Source organism: Eleutherodactylus coqui, chromosome 11, assembly GCF_035609145.1.
Source record: "Eleutherodactylus coqui strain aEleCoq1 chromosome 11, aEleCoq1.hap1, whole genome shotgun sequence".
Classification (NCBI taxonomy): Eukaryota; Metazoa; Chordata; class Amphibia; order Anura; family Eleutherodactylidae; genus Eleutherodactylus; species Eleutherodactylus coqui.
In genome coordinates, this window is record NC_089847.1 from 136154956 (window position 1) to 136176281 (window position 21326).

Sequence of the window (21326 nt, forward strand, 5' to 3'; positions counted from 1 at the left end):
GACAAAAATTAAAAAATGATGGAATTTAAGCTTTTTTTGCAGTGGTGCCGCAGTTGTCACATGTCTGGGAACTGCACAGAAGTAACAGCCATGTAACCGTGCTGCGCAGTCATGTGACAGTGCGTGCGGTTCTGACGCACAGCATAAACCACAGCACAACCGTCTGAGTATACTGCTGGGACTTGTAGTTCCACATCACGTATCTAACAGTGGGGCGAAATCTTTCCCTTCTCTCGCTGTGTTTTGTGCTCTTCAGCGCTCCCCCTCCCCCACCGCCCCCCCTTTTATTTATTGTTCTTTTGGGTGGTAAATCTGCGCGGCGATCGCGCGGCCCACGCTGTAAATCTGCACAATGAAAACTTTCATTTTAAAGTAATTGCCGTGTTTGGTGGGAGGAAAACCTCAGTTGTGCGCGGCGCGGCACATTATTATGTGCTCCAGAGTCTAAAACTGACTTATGGGGGGTTTTATGAATCGGAGTCTGCGCCGGCCCCCATTTTATCGCGCTGACATATTTCAGAACAGCAGCTGGGGACGAGGAGAAGTTTAAAGAAACTTTATGCTGTTTTTTTGTTTGGCAGCACCAGCCACAGAGTTACGAGAACTAGAATACAGTCTGCAGCGGGCGCGGAAAACACGGGAGGCGAGTGACGTTACCTGCTCTGCGCCAAGGTTGTAGAATAAGTTTGGATCATCAATGGGAATCCCCGTCCCTGATTGGCAGAGGGGGGTACAGTGTGGCGGTAGTTAGGAAACGGAGGCTCTGCGCTGAGTCGCATTTAAAGGGTAGGACCGTTTCCTTCCGGGGGTCAGTATGCGGCGTGGCGCCATCCGTACTGATTAGAATGAGGTTCTCGCTGCTTCCAGGGGATCTTTGATCAGTCAATTCTGGCCCGGGACCGGAGGAGTGTTTACACGGGCGAGGGTGATGCGACTTATGAATCGCCCGTAGCAAATAATGGAGGAGTCTTCTGCGATATCACTGATAGGACTCGCTGCAAGAGCAGGAATGCCCGTGTCAATGAGCCGATTGGAAACAAAGGGTTAATACATCCCAAGTAACTAAGCCCTTACTGCATATTACTAGTCGCACACACTCTGCGCCATTGTCCTTCAGATCTACGAGGCCGCGGTTACCATCTTTCAAGGTGACCGCCGTCATTTACTAACCAGCTAGTGCATACGGTGCATTGGTAGTCCCAGGCACTTAATGCAGCACTCTGATTGGCTAATGCTGATAACATGAGCTGTGCTGGCCAATCAGAGAGCAGATCTGGTGCACTAGTAGTCTAGCGCTACCAATGTGTAGTTTAAAGTCCGAAGACTGCAGCAGACCAAGAACATAGCCTGGAACCGGCCATAACCGCCCCTCCGGTACCTGAACAGAGTTTTGTCCCGGGGTCAGGGGTCACTTTAAGGGGTTGTTTACATGGTGGCAGATATAGGGCCACAGATCCGCACAGATTTAGCCTTTTCCAAGTCCTGACACGGACTCCCCATCCAGCAAGGACACGACGCTTCATTTTAGGTTTCGCGCTTTTAACGCACCTGGACGCCGCGGCACGGACTGAATACAATGCGATGCGGATTTGACACGGAGCTGCCACGATTTTGTATCAAATTCAGTAGCAAAGATTTGCTGCGTGAACCTGAATTGTGCAACAAAATGCGACTTCTGTGCTTGAGCTCTTCGCTATTTTCAAGATCTCTGCTTGCTTTCAGTGAGCAGGAACTTTCTAGATCCACCCAGAGGCTGGGAAGCAGTCTTGACCCTGTACTTTTCACATCTGAGGGTTTGTAAGAGGGACTGGATGTTGTGAAGCAGCACCAATCTCCTTCCTGTCCTGATGCTTTGTTACAGTGTATCAGTGCAGGTAACACGTATACAGCCGTTCAGCTCACCGTTGGTTACACTGGATACAACTGTAGCAAACCCTCAGCTGGGAGCAGTATTGGCTCAGAATGGTTTAGTTCTACTGTTCCTCTTTGTACATAACAGGGGTGCAGCTGTGGGGGTGCGGAGGTCACTTGGGGCCCTTCTGTGGCATAAGGAGATGTCGGTAGTGTAAGGGGCACATCATTAGTGGGGGCTGTATTACAGTTTTTCCATTAAGGTCCTGGAGCTTCAAGGTCCTACTCCTGACAGCAAACAGAGATCTTGAAGACGGTGAAGAATAGAACAGGGTAGGACTGGTATTTGGGCAGTATATGGCGTTATGTGAGCAATGCATGGTGGTACTAGGTTATGTGTGGAAGCTTCATGTTGGTACTATATGGGCACTGCACGCTGGTATTATGCGAGTACTGCATGGTGATACTGTGTGTGGGCACTGTATGGTGGTATTATTCTGGCACTGTGTATTGGTACTGTGTATAGGGGCTGTATGGTGGTATTCTGGCACTGTATGGTGGTACTGTGTATAATGGCTGTATGGTGGTATTATTCTGGCACTGTATGGTGCTACTGTGTATAGGGGCTGTATGGTGGTATTCTGGCACTGTATGGTGCTACTGTGTATAGGGGCTGTATGGCGCTATTCTGGCACTGTATGGTGGTACTGTGTATAGGGGCTGCATGGTGGTGGTATTCTGGCACTGCATGGTGGTACTGTGTATAGGGGCTGCATGGTGGTATTATTCTGGCACTGTATGGTGCTACTGTGTATAGGGGCTGTATTGTGGTATTCTGGCACTGTATGGTGGTACTGTGTATAAGGGCTGTATGGTGGTATTATTCTGGCACTGTATGGTGGTACTGTGTATAGGGGCTGTATGGTGGTATTATTCTGGCACTGTGTATTGGTACTGTGTATAGGGGCTGCATTGTGGTGGTATTCTGGCACTGTATGGTGGTACTGTGTATAGGGGCTGTATGGTGGTATTATTCTGGCACTGTGTATTGGTACTGTGTATAGGGGCTGCATGGTGGTGGTATTCTGGCACTGTATGGTGCTACTGTGTATAGGGGCTGTATGGCGCTATTCAGGCACTGTATGGTGGTACTGTGTATAGGGGCTGCATGGTGGTATTATTCTGGCACTGTATGGTGGTACTGTGTATAGGGGCTGCATGGTGGTGGTATTCTGGCACTGTATGGTGCTACTGTGTATAGGGGCTGTATGGTGGTATTATTCTGGCACTGTATGGTGGTACTGTGTATAGGGGCTGCATGGTGGTGGTATTCTGGCACTGTATGGTGCTACTGTGTATAGGGGCTGTATGGTGGTATTCTGGCACTGCATGGTGGTACTGTGTATAGGGGCTGCATGGTGGTATTATTCTGGCACTGTATGGTGGTACTGTGTATAGGGGCTGCATGGTGGTGGTATTCTGGCACTGTATGGTGGTATTCTGGCACTGTATGGTGCTACTGTGTATAGGGGCTGTATGGTGGTATTCTGGCACTGTATGGTGGTACTGTGTATAGGGGCTGTATGGTGGTATTCTGGCACTGTATGGTGGTACTGTGTATAGGGGCTGTATGGTGGTATTCTGGCACTGTATGGTGCTACTGTGTATAGGGGCTGTATGGTGGTATTCTGGCACTGCATGGTGGTACTGTGTATAGGGGCTGCATGGTGGTATTATTCTGGCACTGTATGGTGCTACTGTGTATAGGGGCTGTATTGTGGTATTCTGGCACTGTATGGTGGTACTGTGTATAGGGGCTGTATGGTGGTATTATTCTGGCACTGTATGGTGGTACTGTGTATAGGGGCTGTATGGTGGTATTCTGGCACTGTATGGTGCTACTGTGTATAGGGGCTGTATGGCGCTATTCTGGCACTGTATGGTGGTACTGTGTATAGGGGCTGCATGGTGGTATTATTCTGGCACTGTATGGTGGTACTGTGTATAAGGGCTGTATGGTGGTGGTATTCTGGCACTGTATGGTGCTACTGTGTATAGGGGCTGCATGGTGGTGGTATTCTGGCACTGTATGGTGCTACTGTGTATAGGGGCTGTATGGTGGTATTCTGGCACTGTATGGTGGTACTGTGTATAAGGGCTGTATGGTGGTGGTATTCTGGCACTGTATGGTGGTATTATTCTGGCACTGTATGGTGGTACTGTGTATAGGGGCTGCATGGTGGTGGTATTCTGGCACTGTATGGTGGTACTGTGTATAGGGGCTGTATGGTGGTATTATTCTGGCACTGTGTATTGGTACTGTGTATAGGGGCTGTATGGTGGTGGTATTCTGGCACTGTATGGTGGTACTGTGTATAGGGGCTGCATGGTGGTGGTATTCTGGCACTGTATGGTGGTACTGTGTATAGGGGCTGTATGGTGGTATTATTCTGGCACTGTGTATTGGTACTGTGTATAGGGGCTGTATGGTGGTGGTATTCTGGCACTGTATGGTGGTACTGTGTATAGGGGCTGCATGGTGGTGGTATTCTGGCACTGTATGGTGGTACTGTGTATAGGGGCTGTATGGTGGTATTATTCTGGCACTGTGTATTGGTACTGTGTATAGGGGCTGTATGGTGGTGGTATTCTGGCAGTGTATGGTGGTACTGTGTATAGGGGCTGCATGGTGGTGGTATTCTGGCACTGTATGGTGCTACTGTGTATAGGGGCTGTATGGCGCTATTCAGGCACTGTATGGTGGTACTGTGTATAGGGGCTGCATGGTGGTATTATTCTGGCACTGTATGGTGGTACTGTGTATAGGGGCTGCATGGTGGTATTCTGGCACTGTATGGTGGTACTGTGTATAGGGGCTGTATGGCGCTATTCTGGCACTGTATGGTGGTACTGTGTATAGGGGCTGCATGGTGGTATTCTGGCACTGTATGGTGGTACTGTGTATAGGGGCTGCATGGTGGTATTCTGGCACTGTATGGTGGTACTGTGTATAGGGGCTGTATGGTGGTATTATTCTGGCACTGTGTATTGGTACTGTGTATAGGGGCTGCATGGTGGTATTATTCTGGCACTGTATGGTGGTACTGTGTATAAGGGCTGTATGGTGGTGGTATTCTGGCACTGTATGGTGCTACTGTGTATAGGGGCTGCATGGTGGTGGTATTCTGGCACTGTATGGTGCTACTGTGTATAGGGGCTGTATGGTGGTATTCTGGCACTGTATGGTGGTACTGTGTATAAGGGCTGTATGGTGGTGGTATTCTGGCACTGTATGGTGGTACTGTGTATAAGGGCTGTATGGTGGTATTATTCTGGCACTGTATGGTGGTACTGTGTATAGGGGCTGCATGGTGGTGGTATTCTGGCACTGTATGGTGGTACTGTGTATAGGGGCTGTATGGTGGTATTATTCTGGCACTGTGTATTGGTACTGTGTATAGGGGCTGTATGGTGGTGGTATTCTGGCACTGTATGGTGGTACTGTGTATAGGGGCTGCATGGTGGTGGTATTCTGGCACTGTATGGTGGTACTGTGTATAGGGGCTGTATGGTGGTATTATTCTGGCACTGTGTATTGGTACTGTGTATAGGGGCTGTATGGTGGTGGTATTCTGGCACTGTATGGTGGTACTGTGTATAGGGGCTGCATGGTGGTGGTATTCTGGCACTGTGTATAGGGGCTGTATGGTGGTATTATTCTGGCACTGTGTATTGGTACTGTGTATAGGGGCTGCATGGTGGTGGTATTCTGGCACTGTATGGTGGTACTGTGTATAGGGGCTGTATGGTGGTATTATTCTGGCACTGTGTATTGGTACTGTGTATAGGGGCTGTATGGTGGTGGTATTCTGGCACTGTATGGTGGTACTGTGTATAGGGGCTGCATGGTGGTGGTATTCTGGCACTGTATGGTGGTACTGTGTATAGGGGCTGTATGGTGGTATTATTCTGGCACTGTGTATTGGTACTGTGTATAGGGGCTGTATGGTGGTGGTATTCTGGCACTGTATGGTGGTACTGTGTATAGGGGCTGCATGGTGGTGGTATTCTGGCACTGTGTATAGGGGCTGTATGGTGGTATTATTCTGGCACTGTGTATTGGTACTGTGTATAGGGGCTGCATTGTGGTGGTATTCTGGCACTGTATGGTGCTACTGTGTATAGGGGCTTTATGGCGCTATTCTGGCACTGCATGGTGGTACTGTGTATAGGGGCTGCATGGTGGTATTCTGGCACTGTATGGTGCTACTGTGTATAGGGGCTGCATGGTGGTATTCTGGCACTGTATGGTGGTACTGTGTATAGGGGCTGCATGGTGGTATTATTCTGGCACTGTATGGTGGTACTGTGTATAGGGGCTGCATGGTGGTATTCTGGCACTGTATGGTGGTACTGTGTATAGGGGCTGCATGGTGGTATTCTGGCACTGTATGGTGGTACTGTGTATAGGGGCTGTATGGTGGTATTATTCTGGCACTGTGTATTGGTACTGTGTATAGGGGCTGCATGGTGGTGGTATTCTGGCACTGTATGGTGGTACTGTGTATAGGGGCTGTATGGTGGTATTATTCTGGCACTGTGTATTGGTACTGTGTATAGGGGCTGTATGGTGGTGGTATTCTGGCACTGTATGGTGGTACTGTGTATAGGGGCTGCATGGTGGTGGTATTCTGGCACTGTATGGTGGTACTGTGTATAGGGGCTGTATGGTGGTATTATTCTGGCACTGTGTATTGGTACTGTGTATAGGGGCTGCATGGTGGTGGTATTCTGGCACTGTATGGTGCTACTGTGTATAGGGGCTGTATGGCGCTATTCTGGCACTGTATGGTGGTACTGTGTATAGGGGCTGCATGGTGGTATTCTGGCACTGTATGGTGGTACTGTGTATAGGGGCTGCATGGTGGTATTCTGGCACTGTATGGTGGTACTGTGTATAGGGGCTGCATGGTGGTGGTATTCTGGCACTGTATAGTGGTACTGTGTGTGGGCGCTGTATGGTGGTATTATTCTGGCACTGTATGGTGGTACTGTGAATGGGCGCTGTATGGTGGTATTATTCTGGCACTGTAGAGGTGATTTTTTTAAAAACTCGCATTTGTTGGGAGAAATTGCGCCAATTATTAAAAAGGCGCATGGCACCATCTTGGGCTGTCCGACAGACAGGTAATGAGATCTGCGCTATGGCTGGAGACAGGCGAAAAATAAAATTAGCAAGATGTTCTGTCTTTAGAAGTAATTAACCGCTGGCTGCCCCTCCCAGTTAATCACAATATAGTTCGGTGCGGCTCCGCCACCCAGGACCCCCGACAATCAGCTGATAGATGGCCGAATGGGAACATTCCCTGCAATACACAGCCAGGTCCCCACAGAGAGCACACAGCTGACCAGCTGATGGAAGAGCGCCTCCACCTGGTAAACAGCTGATAGAAGGGGGTCCTGGGCTGCCAATCAGCCCCCCATTAATCTGCTATCGGGGGTGTATCCTGATAAACCATTTATTGTTAAAATCGGGACATCCCATTTAATACTGAACTGCACAACATTTCCAATGTGGGGCTGTTCAAGGGCAAAGAGGGGCAGGGGCTCAAATGTAGGCAGTGCCCCCTAGAGGTGAGATTGTGCAGAGAGCTGTGAGAGGCTCAGTGCTGCATCGACTGCCTCCCCCGGCGCAGCGGTCCGCCGGTTAGATCTGCGGTGTGACAATGTGCCGGGGTGACATGATGTGTTGTGACATATTCCGAATGCTGCGCCGCTGATTTCTGGAGGCTGATGCTAACTGCAGCCGTCTCATCCCCGTCACCCGTCACCATGTTGTACTCCATTACAGCAAGCGCCGCAGTATCAGCGATCACATTCTAAACGTCGCCGAATGGAAGCAAAACACGTAGAACATTCTGTAATAAATGAGGCGCGATCCGGCCGGCAGATATGTGGAGGCGCCTCGCAGCGCAGGCGTCCCGCAGACCGTCCAACTAATGAGGGCGCAAAGGGGCGCCATCCGGAAATTATATATAATACCATAAACCTAATATAAGCTACTAAGTGACCTTGTAAGAGCCGATTATTAGCCGCAGGGCGACATTCTCACGCGAGTTCTGTCCGTGTCCAACGCGAATAGATCTCGCACGTAAAATAAACCCATTTGAATGCGCTCAGTCGGACCGACGGTCGGAGGCTGAAGAGTCACAATGACTATCGTGCGAATCCCGCATGAGAATAAAATGGATTTTCAAACTATGGATGTTAACTGAAGGGTTTCCATTCACTGACAGCAAGCGTCCATCAGAATAAGATTCATTATTTTGCACTGGTTTGAATGATCAGGTCTTTTTCTCCATTCACATCCAAAGCTGCTTCCAGTTTGGAATCGATGCTTCCCTGCAGTCACCACCTTCGTGCGTACGGACAACCGTGATATCGGTCCAAGAAACGCGGACCAATATCGCACTCGCAAAACGCATCACACTCGCAGCAGACATTGCAGGATGTCAAGAAAAACGCATCGCATTTCTGTAACACGCAATTTTCATGTGCGTGAAAAAAAAATTTAAAAAAATCACGTAGCTCTCGCAGAAAAATCGCATTTACGCGCAGGAGTGATGCGAATTTTTATAACTCCCATAGAGAATAATGGGTGATTTTTTTTTTGGGGGGGGCGCCAAAATTGCCGACCAATGGGACGCTCTGCGCTCGGACACACGAGAAAAATATTTAAAAACGCTCATGTGAATTAAATCGATTAAATCCATTGGACGTTAAACGCGCGATACTTGCGCAGATTGCGATCAGTCAGGCATCGCACGTGAAAATCAACTACAGGGGGAATTTTTTGAACATTGCAAGATAAAAACCGGCATGAAAATAGAATCCATTATTTTATACGGGTTTATTTACACGTGCGATTTTTTTTATCGCGGCACGTCTGACTTTTGGGCATGAAAATCGCAAGTCATGTGATGAAAGGCGTTTTTCTCACAAACTGCATTACACTCACATAAAGGTCACAGTGTTACCGCTCTGAGTTTCTTGGACTGATATCGCACTCGCCGTGTAAATGCGGCGTTGGGTCAGGTTCACACAAAGCAGAATTTGTGCGGATTTTCTGCACTGAAATATGAATCACGTTTTGCGTAAAACGTCAAACTCCGCATTATTGGGGCAAATTTTGGCGTGGATTCGCAGCAGATTTCTCACCTTCATTTGCAAGAGTGAAAGTCATCTGCGTCCCCGCGACAAAATCCGTCCCAAATCCGGCAGATTTTGATGAGAAATTTTGTGTGGCTCCACAGTAAGAACCGCGAGGTGCGAATGTACCCTACAGGGGCGGGCTCATGGAAACAGGTTATTACTTACTGATTGGTGGAGGTCCGACCGCTGGGACCCCCGCAGATCCCAAGAATGGCGCTGCGGAGCATGCTGCAAAGAAGACAGTGGCCGTCATCAAGCCCATCGCCACTCCATTCATTTCAATGAGGCCACCGGAGATGGTAGTGTTCAGGCACTCCGCTATCTTTTAGGGTACCACTGAATTGAATAGAGCAGCAGGGCCCATGTGAGACCGCCGCTACCTTCATTACAGGATGCTCCGTAACCCTGGCGGTCAGATCCCCACTAATCAGCAAGTCACATCCTATCCAGGCTCTGATTCTGTAACTTTCACCACATTCCCGCAATGCACTTTTTGGGATGCAGATCTGGAGGTGACTGGAGTAAAAGACGTCATGTGACTCCAGAGAGAAATATAGTTGCAATTAAATGACTGAAATCCACTTTGTTTTTGCAGATATTGATGAATGCGCCTTGAGGACTCACACCTGCTGGAATGATTCGGCTTGCGTCAACTTAGAGGGCGGCTTCGACTGTCTTTGTCCGTCTGGACCGTCGTGTACGGGTGACTGTCCTCATGAAGGAGGGCTGAAGCGCAACGGCCAAGTGTGGACCCTGAAAGAAGACAGATGTTCTGTATGTTCTTGCAAGGTAAATCCAGAACAGCAGCAGCTGACACTGTTCATAAAGTATTACTGTTCTTCCAAGGCTTTCTGCTTGCTGTCAGTGAATGACAACATTCATGCTATGCCCAGAGGATGAAAAAACAGTGCAAACCTTCTCACAGCCGTTTGCTACAGTTGTATCCAATGCAGACAATCCTCTGCGAGCTACACAGTCTGAACGTCAGACTGATACAGGTTACCTGCACTGATACATTGTAGCAAACTGCCCTCTGTCCCTTATTTTTGCTAATCTATAGGAGAGCCATGAAACAGAATAACACGAGTCACAGGTTTGTTTAATGTAGGTCATGAAGGGTGAATGGCGCGGCCCAGGAGACCAGACCGTCTCATACCCCGTGGCTGTTTCTGAGTACTGCTGATAGCATTCGCACGGGCAAGCGCGATATTGCTACGAAAAACTCAGACCATTACTGCGCTTGTGAAATTACAATTCTGGAAGCTGCTTAAAAACGCACCCCCTTGCATCTGTGTCATTGGGATTTTTACGTTTTTCACGCATGTGAAGAAAACCGCAAGTGCGTCCAATGGTCAATATTGCATCGCACTTGCATGTAAATCGCACGGTACGAAACGGTGATGGGATTTCTTAAAAAACAAATCCTATCGGAAATAACGGGCAATTCCTTATGAGGAATCGCCCAAAAATCGGACATGCAGAGATTTCTCAGTCTCACAACATCGCTGCGAGAGAACAATGGCTATTGTGAACAAACACACCAAAATGGATGCGTTATGAAGGCTCCTGTCCACGGGCGGGTTTGCATTGCGTTCCCTGCAGCGATAATTCGGCTGCGGGGAACACAGTGAATGCTTTCCATAGCGTTGCTATAGAGAGCGCAGCCCCCGTCCACGAGCGGAGAATCCCAGCGATTCTCCACTCACAGCCGGCAAATCGCAGCATGCTGCGAATTGCCGCGGTGAGCCTATCTGTCAGATAGGCTCACCGTCTGTCAGCTGGCTCCTGATGCCTGGCGGCGGCTCCCGCGGTGGAGATCTGGTGCGGGATATTGCAACGCCCGTGGACAGGCAGCCTCACACACGACTTCCTTCCATGTTGCTATCGGACAGAACTCCTGTGTAAAACTTGCCCAGGTTAGCTTGGATCGTGGCAGTTAATGGTTTAGAAGCTGTGGGCAAAGCTGCACAATGGGCACCCCCCTCGATGCAGTCAGGGCTACAATGGGCTGATATGGCAGCCTGGAGCCTACTGCAGGCCCCCAGGTCTTCATAGTATTGCAGTGTGTAGTACAAGCGATCAACTGAATGTAAGTGAAGGTTCCCTGTGGGGACTGCAAAATACAAGTCCTCGCAAAGCCCAATCGGCAAAACAATTCAAAAGCTCCAAGTTACAGAACACGGCGATGGAGAGCAAGAAAAAAGTTGTATTTACTTTTTAAAATTAGAAAAAAACTTATTTAAAAAAAAACCTATATAAATTTAGCATCACCCCAATCATCCTGACCCGGAGAACAAAGCCCATATGTTAGGTTTATTGCACTGTGAACACTGTGTAAACATCTCCCCCCCCCCCCCTAAAAAAATGGCGCAATTGCATTTCTTTTAGCTTTCTCCCCACTTGAAAAAAATGTTACCTTTTTCGGTACATTATATGCTACAAATAAAAAAATACATCTCATCCTGCAAAAAAAGGCAAGCTCCCATACAGCAGGGGTATAAGATATCAAAGTTATGGCCCTTGGGAGGAAAAGACAAAAGGGAAGATCTCTGGTCCTGAAGGGGTTAAAAGTTGTAAACATGGAGACGCATAGCTCAGTATATACGCGGCGTACATAAAGAGGTAGCTTCATAATTATATTAGCACGTCTAATGATAGAGCCGTGAAGCCATCTTCCGGCTGTCACCCAGTATGTTGTGTCCACACCCTGAGCAGTGAGTATTACCGCCCCCGTGTATATAGGAGCAGCGGATGGGAAGTCATCTACAAATCCCCCCTCTTGTTCTGCTGGCACCGTCGGCTGGATGTGGTGTCACTTGGGCTCCTCCAGGCATCGTATGGTTTGAGGAGACCCGAGCGCTTATTTTCTTCCCTCTCCTGCAGAAAGATTTGCCCAAGTTGCTCGCAGTAATTGCTAAAATGTAGTTCATTTAGAACTACCGGGAGGAAGGTGTGCCAGCATGATGCCAGCATAGCCAGGAGCCGTGTGCCCGGCTACCCTACAGCGGCGTGCATTAGTCCTACAGACGAGGGCAACTAGGGCGCTCAAATAGCAGAGACTTGGGGCAATTCCTGCACGTAGGATCTGGACTCACCAGTACCACGAAGGGGTTAAAAAAAAGTACACATGACTGCAGAGTAGGTGCAAAAGTATAAAATACCTTTATTCCCCCCTTACATACGAGGTTTGGGCCCCGCAGGTTTTTGTCAAGGCGTTTTACCCGTTTTGACCTGTATGCTCCGGATCTCGGTGACTTTGCATGCAGCTCTATGGCTGGTTGTGCTGCTGACCAGGTCTGTGTTCTGTGCGGCGGTAGTAGGGTCGTCCAGCTCTTGCAGGATAGAGAATGCGTGTCATTATAGGAACGCTGCGGCTCCACAGGGAGGTTCTGTGATGTTACATTATATCAGGGAAGATCTTTGTTTATAAACAAACAGAAACTCAGCGATACAATAAAGAAGAAATAATGTTACATCGTGTCGTGGAGACAAGTGGGCATCTACAGTCAGAGAATATAGAAAGAACTCCTGTATTACAGCACACACCGACCGCCCCTTTACTAGACCCATTTATAAGCCTTGGACTCCTTCGGCCTTCGAGCAGTTCATCATGATGTAGATCCAACTCGGTGATGAAATGGTTCTGCAGTAATATCGGCCCCTGCGGACAGGGAGTTTCTTGTAGTTGCCGCAGATTAGATGGTGGTGCTGACATGTTCTGACCGGCTGACAGGAAGGGGTCAGCGATTCATGCTGCTTGTGCCAAATTCTGACCTCCCATCAGCATCAGAAATCTGCACCCATCTGACCAGGAGATGTTTTTCCGCTGCTCATTGATACAAGTTTTGCGCTCTTTTGCGCGCTGGAGTCTTACCTTTGTTTCTTGGACACAATGACGCTGTTATTGTTGAATGTCTTGTCTGCTGTTATAGCCCATCCGCAATAAGGAACGGCGAGTTGTGCGTTCGGACACGTTAGTTGGAGCTCCAGCGTTGTATTCAGCTGACTGTGCAGCTCAGAACCATTCCTGACATCCTCCTCCGACCCCTTTTGGTGAGGAGTTGTTTCCCTTCATTCAATGTTTTTTTTGATCATGAAGGATCCACAATTGTTTCCCTCTACCATTCATAGGGAGCTGGCACTTGTTGGCCTCCTTAAGTAGAGAACAGCAATATCCCCCTCCATATAGATTTGCTTACAGTTTTAACAAGGCATAACTCCACAACAGTATTAGCTAAACAGCACCACTCCTGCCCGCAGGCCGCTTCTGATAGTGCAGCTGCAAACACAACCAATGCACAGGAGTCCATATTTCACTTCTTTGACAATCACAGCCTCTGTGGAGACCATAATCATGAAGATGGGGATCAGACCAACCTGGAATGGTCTCCCTCTCTCCAGGGACTCCATAGCAATACTATATAGTCCTTGTGCCTTCCCTCTATGGTGGTGCTAGAGTACTTGCTGCTCATCCCCTATAGAAGAGGAGCGCTGTATGACCCCCTCTCTCCTCCCTTACCTATTTTGGGGAGAGGTCTTCCCATTAGGATTGACAAGTACGCTGCCAACCTCATCCGGGTCCCATGTTTTCTATAGCAGGGGCGGCCTTTATGGCACTTGTGCCCTTGGCTTCTGTGAGACCACCGGGAAGGTTTGCAGAGCCCAGGCATGAAGTGAACCCCCAGTAATAGAAATTATGATGGGGATTTGCAGAGAGCGCACCCCTCAGAGTGGAGTCTTCCATTACGGATGATTTATCCTTCAGGTTTCCATAAGTTTGCACATGATTCACGATAATGCTGTGATACGAATGGATAGGAGAAATAAATGGGATATGCAAATGTGAACACCCGGGCGCCCGACACCTGCAGCGCCATTTTCTGCACATTACTTTGGGGTGTCTGTTTCAAAAGAAGCAAATCTCCAACCTGCAATGATTTATACCTGACACTTTACAGATTAGCTTAATATGCAGATTTCTATTTTGGAATCGACAACACAGCTGTGTCAATGAGAATGGCGAGGAAGCGGCGAGAACCGACGGGAAGCGGATGGGAGATAAAAATACTCTCCGAGACGAAGTTGATATCCAACACTTTCAAAGTTTAACAGTGACTGACAGGACCAAAAATAAGAGAGCGGCAAACTGTACGCCTCTGCTGGGGAGTGCGCCAGACCATACACGTCAACGCTCCACCGAGAGCTACGTCCCCCCACTCCCCCCATATACATGGGCGCTCGTTCTACCCACAGCTATTTCCCCAACTCCCCCCATACATATGAATGCTCATTCTACTGACAGTTATTTCCCCCAACTTCCCCCCCCCACACATGGACGCTCGCTCTACTGACAGCTATTTCCCCGACTCCCCCCTACACATGGATGCTCGCTCTACTGACAGCTATTTCCCTGACTCCCCCCTACACATGGACACTCGTTCTACTGACAGCTATTTCCCCCCGACTCCCCCCTACACATGGATGCTCGCTCTACCGACAGCTATTTCCCCCGACTCCCCCCCCCCCCAGACACATACAGAAACATTTGGTTTGGTCAGGTGTTCATGTTTTCCACAAGGGCAGCGGAGAGAGCAGCAGACGGACCGCTGTGGTTCAGCAGCTTATATCCAGGGGAGACAAAAGGATCGGGCACTGAAATTAAACACTTTAGATCCTTCTTTCCCCGACATCATCTGTTGCCATGCGGTCAGGAGACCCCCTTTACAGATGCAAGACGAATATGCTTTCATCGGTGGGTTTGGAAGACTTTTGTCCTACGTGTACGTATATATAACAGCATGGCCTGCATTCGTGACAGATGCATATATAGGATGGAAATGTGCTTGGAGTACTCCTCCTGGCAGTGAATAGCAACACCTCTACTTCTCTCCATGGTTGACATGCTGCTTCCTATTTTTGTTTCTAACCATAGATGATTTCATAAATAACGTGAGGAGATTCAAAAACGCCGTAGAGAGAATCCCTGTGTCATGCTTGGCCCCTTTTGCTCCCTGATGAAGCTACCCATAGCGATATACATGGAGAACCTCTTCTCTGTGACAGTCCTATGGATTGGTATGCTCTTTAATGGTTACTAGATTGATGAGATGTTCACTACGCAAACATAAAATGGGGTCATTCACATTTGCAATGTTTCCCTTCATGGTACCGGGTTGCAATGCTATGCAGGGGAGAAAAAAAAAAATCGCAACATATCCTTTCTTTTTGCAATATCGTCCATTGTTTTCTATGGGGCCGGTGGCAGCAGCTCTGGCCCCATTGAGAATATTGCGATCCCATGCCACGGCTTGCCATGGCCTGTTTGAAGGAGGCCTGACTCTCCCTAGCGGTGCTGTTGGCGGAAGCACAACAGCGCCGCTAGACTTGACATAGGAACTTTGACCTGGCCTGACAGTCACTCAATCAATGTATCAAACCCAAATGTTAGGATTTTACAGCAGTGGCGAGGATCTCACGAATCTAATGACACCAAAATCATCCACCAAAGGTCACGCAAAGGGGTCAAAGTGTGGTGCACAAAAAGGCCTGCAGGCTTTTTTTTATATTCGATACGCCTCTTTATTATGTTTGCCATTCTTCCTCTGCTTGCACGGCTCAGTACACCATACGGCTCTTATCTTTCTTCATGGCATCATCAAGTTCACATCATGCGATAGTGGACTTTTAGAGGTCTTTCCTATAGCCATCCCATCCTATCCGTATTACAGTTTACGAGGGGCTGCTACTAAGTCTTTGGCTTTACACAGAAAGAAACGAGATAGGAAGATGACACTTTCCATTTCCCCCACATCCTCTCCACTGATGCCAACACACTTCTTACATCGGGATTCCAAGTTCTGTAAGCCCTGCAAAAAGAAGGATTTCGGTTGTGCCTCAGACCAGTCATCCGTAGCAGCCATGGCATCAGAAATGGGGTGACATGTGGTCCCCTTGAGGTGTTTCTTCAGGTTTGGAAATAGATGATAGTCTGAAGGAGTTAGATCTGGTGGATAAGGTGGGTGGTCAACCAGCTGGAGGCCTAGCTCCACCAGTTTTGCCGTGGTCGCTTGTGCGGTGTGAGCGGAGGCGTTGTCTTGCAGGAACAAGATTCCTTTGGACAGCTTGCCGCGCCTTTTGGCCTTCAGAGCTGCCTGCAATTCGTCCAAAAGTTCAATGTAATCCCTTGCATTGATGGTGGAACCATTGTGAAGGTCGTCCACTAGCAGCATGCCCTCCTTATCCCAGAACACAGACGCCATCACCTTAGTGGCTGAGAACCACCTGGGCCTCCACTCTGACTGCTCCCCCTAGTGGTGGCTGTATATATCTGTATGTAGTGAGCTCCCCCTAGTGGTGGCTGTATATATCTGTACACAGACGCCATCACCTTAGTGGCTGAGGACCACTGGGCCTCAACTCTGACTGCTCCTTGGTATCGGGGTCATACACATAAATCCAGGTCTCATCTATAGTGACCGGTCGGCCCAGGAAGTTCTTATCAGTCTGGAATGTCTGCCACATATCACCAGGAATATCCTGCGCCGACTTTATCCCTCCTCTGCTCTCATTGGCTGTGAATATCGTCTTAGACTCCGCCATTTTGTTTTCCCGCGTACCGAGATCGCTGTGGCCATAAGCTACAAACACATATATTAGACACATAAGGCTTTCCTGTGATGTAACATTCGTTACCATAGAAACAACAAGAGAAGACAAAGCCAAAGACTTATCAGCGCCCCTCGCAGCACCTTGTTTTTTCTGTCCTCCATTGTTGTTCTGGTGTTTCGGATGTTTTGGGGATTTTTCTGTCGAGGCTTTAGATGCTTTTATCTCTGCTCTTCTATTTACATGTTTTGTATCGTTTTGTACATTGTTGGCTACTTTTACATTGGGTGTATATATATATACACACGGGTCTCCTTTCTTTCTTTGCACTATTCTATTGTTTGGCCCTTTTTTCGGCTCAGTAAGGACATTGGATTTGCTGGGAGTGACTCTTTAAGCCCCCAGCGCACGGCTTAGCTGGATTTGGACGCTGCGGCTTTAAGTCGTTCCAACGTAAACGCACGGGCGCTGCACGCTTTAGGATTTCACAGGGGAGCGGGCAGAGACTGCCAACATTCGCAGGGAGGAATGGTAACAGCATTAATAATGATTGAGCGTTTAGCAGTTGGGAATCAATGAGCGAGTCATTTGTAATCACCCTTATAATTTACGGCTCCTTCTTCTCAACGTTCACCCGCTAATTTAGCTTCATAAATAAATTACAAGACGCGTTTTATACCCACGTCCCATTGCTAGAACAGGAAAACAACACAACCCGAGCAAGAGCGCGTCTCCCTCTCCAAGTGCAGTAAATCCTCTGGAATGCCTTCCTCTGCCGCCCGCTACTTAGCAGTTTATCAGCTTTTTGTGAACTTTTATTGTGACGAGCATTAATATTGTGCCGGTTATTAGCCGGGGGACGAGGGCTGCGCACCTGTCGCTGCGGCAGCCTGGGTAATGACAGGTAATACCTCCGCCATGATTATAGCTGTGAATATTGGAGATGATAGTAATTGAGCGCGCCGAGAATGGAGGGAACGTGGCAGGTAATGACGGCGGGGATATTGCTTTAGCGTTGACCTTATCCAACCCAGCCATCTGCAGATAGACAGAGCACCATATGCCACGTGTACCAGGAGGACAGGCTGCGGGCGGGTGTTTAACAGTTCACGAATCGTCCTGAAACGCGCCGGCAATATTATAGATCGGCTTAGGATAATGCAGACATCATGCTAGGAGGCTCATTAAGAGGAAGGCTTCTAATACGACATGACCTTGCAATGCAAGAGACCGCGCAGAGTAATGTTGATTGAGTCCTGGTGGGTATTTGGCCTGTGAAAGTAGTTACTAGTGGCATATTGAGGCAGGGCATGACAGCTGGCACTGAACTGCTTCCATTGCACTTTAGCCACCACAAGGGGGAGCTCTCTGCATTGAGCTTTATACAGTTCCTTTTCAGTGCAGTGCATAGCTCCCCCTAGTGGTGGGTGAAGGCAGCTACAATTCTACAATACTGTTGAGGGTAGGACTGAGTGTAAGAGGGTAGTTACATGGTGATAGATTATGGGAAACTGGGAGGACACTTGTAAGTACGGTAGGAGCAGGATCCCCACTGCAGAGTATTTCAGGAGGCGATGATCTGTTCATTCATGAGGAAGTTGGCGAGGACAGAAATGCAGTGTCACATGTCTGCCAACCATGCCAGATCTAGCGGGACCGTCCCAGATTTCGGGTACTGTCCCTGGAGGCATGCCGGATAGCCTGATTTCCCCTCTATTTGTGTCCTTAGGCCGCAGATACAGCTGAGCCATCAGCTTCCATCAATCATCTTGTGGTTCCTGCTGCCCACATGCCCATGTATGACGCTGGCAGTGGCATTGCAGAACCGCTGGCACAGGATGGAGAGGGAGTCCCTATCCTAACATGTCCCTCTGCTCAGCTGCTCGTCCCAAGACACCACTGCCCAGAATCTGGAGCAGAACAGAAGAAAGCAGCAAGTTCAGGGCGGGCATAGTGCGGGGTCAAGGGGCAAAGCCGTGCTCAGCTATGTCATCTGCCTGCTCAGCTTTGCCAGGGAAGTTGGAAGCACTGAGCTTCTCACTTAGGGGCATCACTACTGTGAACAGGGCAGTATTAATGTGCGGAGGCACAAAGGGGACAAGGCAGCATTGGGCATGTATGGACGTGGTTAAGGGCATGGCTTAAAGGGCTGGTCCAGTTGTTAACTATTGTTGGCCTATCCTCAGGTGGATATACTCAATAGTAGATCAATGGGGTCAGTCATCAGTACTTCTGCAGGCTCGTGCATTGAGCTGATTTCTGGAGGAAGCAGACAGCTCCGTTCTTACTGCAGTGGCCAGACTTGGTATTGCAGTCCAAGTTCCCATTCATTTCAATGCCTGCAATACCAAAGCTGGCCACTACAGTAAGAACAGAGCTGTCTGCTTCCTGTAAAAATTAGCTCAGTGCAGGGGCCCAGTAAACAGCTGATCGCTGGGGGGGGGGGGGTCCTATACAACGTCACCAATGATCTCGATGGTGGTCCATCAAGAGTTTACAACTGGACAACTCCCTTTAATGTAAAAAAACATTGCAGGAGTCTTTGAAAGTGGAGAGGTATGCTATGCAGAGGAGAGCAGAGAGAAGGGAGATCACAGACACTGGTACATAGTGGAAATAATAGGATCCCCGGCAGCACAGAGTATTTCAGGGAAGGGACTGACGGGTACAGAATGCTGTGTGGTCAGTTGTTTCTATGGGAGCTGCGGGGTGCAAATCTAATTGCGGGCAGCGTGCATGAGGGCAGCATGCTGAGATTTGTAGTTGCACAGCAGATAATAAGCCTCGGGCTGCAGAGAATCATTAGTCACTGGTTCATGTAGGATTGTACAGCGAAGCGACACCTGGAGAGACGGCGCCAAAATAATTAATCCCTATGTGTATGTTCATATAGGCGAGAGCGCTGATGCTGCAGAAACTAGTAAGGGAAGGGCGTCCGCACCGCGCTCACCAGCAGGGGGTGAGCAGACATCCATGTAGAGGGAGGAGGATGGGAGTTGTAGTCCGTGCATCACAGTGAATATCGCAATCTACAGAGCGATTATGACAGTTATTGCAGAGCGTACAGAATATACACAGGCTGCACCTCCATACAGGGTTTATACACAGGCTGCACCTCCATACACGGTATAGAGGGCTTATACACAGGCTGCACCCCCATACACGGTATACAGGGCTTATACACAGGCTGCACCTCCATACACGGTATACAGGGCTTATACACAGGCTACACCTCCATACACGGTATACAGGGCTTATACACAGGCTGCACCTCCATACATGGTATACAGGGCTTATACACAGGCTGCACCTCCATACACGGTATACAGGGCTTATACACAGGCTACACCTCCATACACGGTATACAGGGCTTATACACAGGCTGCACCTCCATACATGGTATACACAGGCTGCACCTCCATACACGGTATACAGGGCTTATAGACAGGCTGCACCTTCATACATGGCTTATACACAGGCTGCACCTTCATACACGGTATACACGGCTTATAGACAGGCTGCACCTTCATACACGGTATACACGGCTTATAGACAGGCTGCACCTCCATACACGGTATACAGGGCTTATACACAGGCTGCACCTCCATACACGGTATACAGGGCTTATACACAGGCTGCACCTCCATACATGGTATACAGGGCTTATACACAGGCTGCACCTCCATACACGGTATACAGGGCTTATACACAGGCTACACCTCCATACACGGTATACAGGGCTTATACACAGGCTGCACCTCCATACATGGTATACACAGGCTGCACCTCCATACACGGTATACAGGGCTTATACACAGGCTGCACCTTCATACACGGTATACACGGCTTATAGACAGGCTGCACCTCCATACGCGGTATACACGGCTTATACATAGGCTGCATCTCCATACACGGCTTATACACAGGCTGCACTTCCATACACGGTATACACGGCTTATAGACAGGCTGCACCTCCATACACGGTATACAGGGCTTATACACAGGCTGCACCTCCATACACGGTATACACGGCTTATAGACAGGCTGCACCTCCATACGCGGTATACACGGCTTATAGACAGGCTGCACCTCCATACGCGGTATACACGGCTTATACATAGGCTGCATCTCCATACGCGGTATACACAGGCTGCACCTCCATACACGGCATACACGGCTTATAGACAGGCTGCACCTCCATACACGGTATACAGGGCTTATACACCGGCTGCACCTCCATACGCGGTATACACAGGCTGCACCTCCATACACGGCATACACGGCTTATAGACAGGCTGCACCTCCATACACGGTATACAGGGCTTATACACCGGCTGCACCTCCATACGCGGTATACACAGGCTGCACCTCCATACACGGTATACACGGCTTATAGACAGGCTGCACCTCCATACACGGTATACAGGGCTTATACACAGGCTGCACCTCCATACACGGTATACACGGCTTATAGACAGGCTGCACCTCCATACGCGGTATACACGGCTTATAGACAGGCTGCACCTCCATACGCGGTATACACGGCTTATACATAGGCTGCATCTCCATACACGGCTTATACACCGGCTGCACCTCCATACACGGTATACACAGGCTGCACCTCCATACACGGCATACACGGCTTATACACAGGCTGC

General features: G+C 48.9%; 1 protein-coding gene across 3 annotated transcripts in view; it reads left to right on the forward strand.

The window, feature by feature from the left end:
* The window catches only part of NELL1 (neural EGFL like 1), a 674819-nt gene that overhangs the window by 636446 nt on the left and 17047 nt on the right, over positions 1–21326 (forward strand). For all 3 annotated transcript variants that reach the window (XM_066583599.1, XM_066583597.1, XM_066583598.1), the window contains one exon: positions 9659–9852. In XM_066583599.1, the coding sequence (XP_066439696.1) occupies positions 9659–9852 (194 nt within the window). The remainder of the gene's footprint in view (positions 1–9658; positions 9853–21326) is intronic.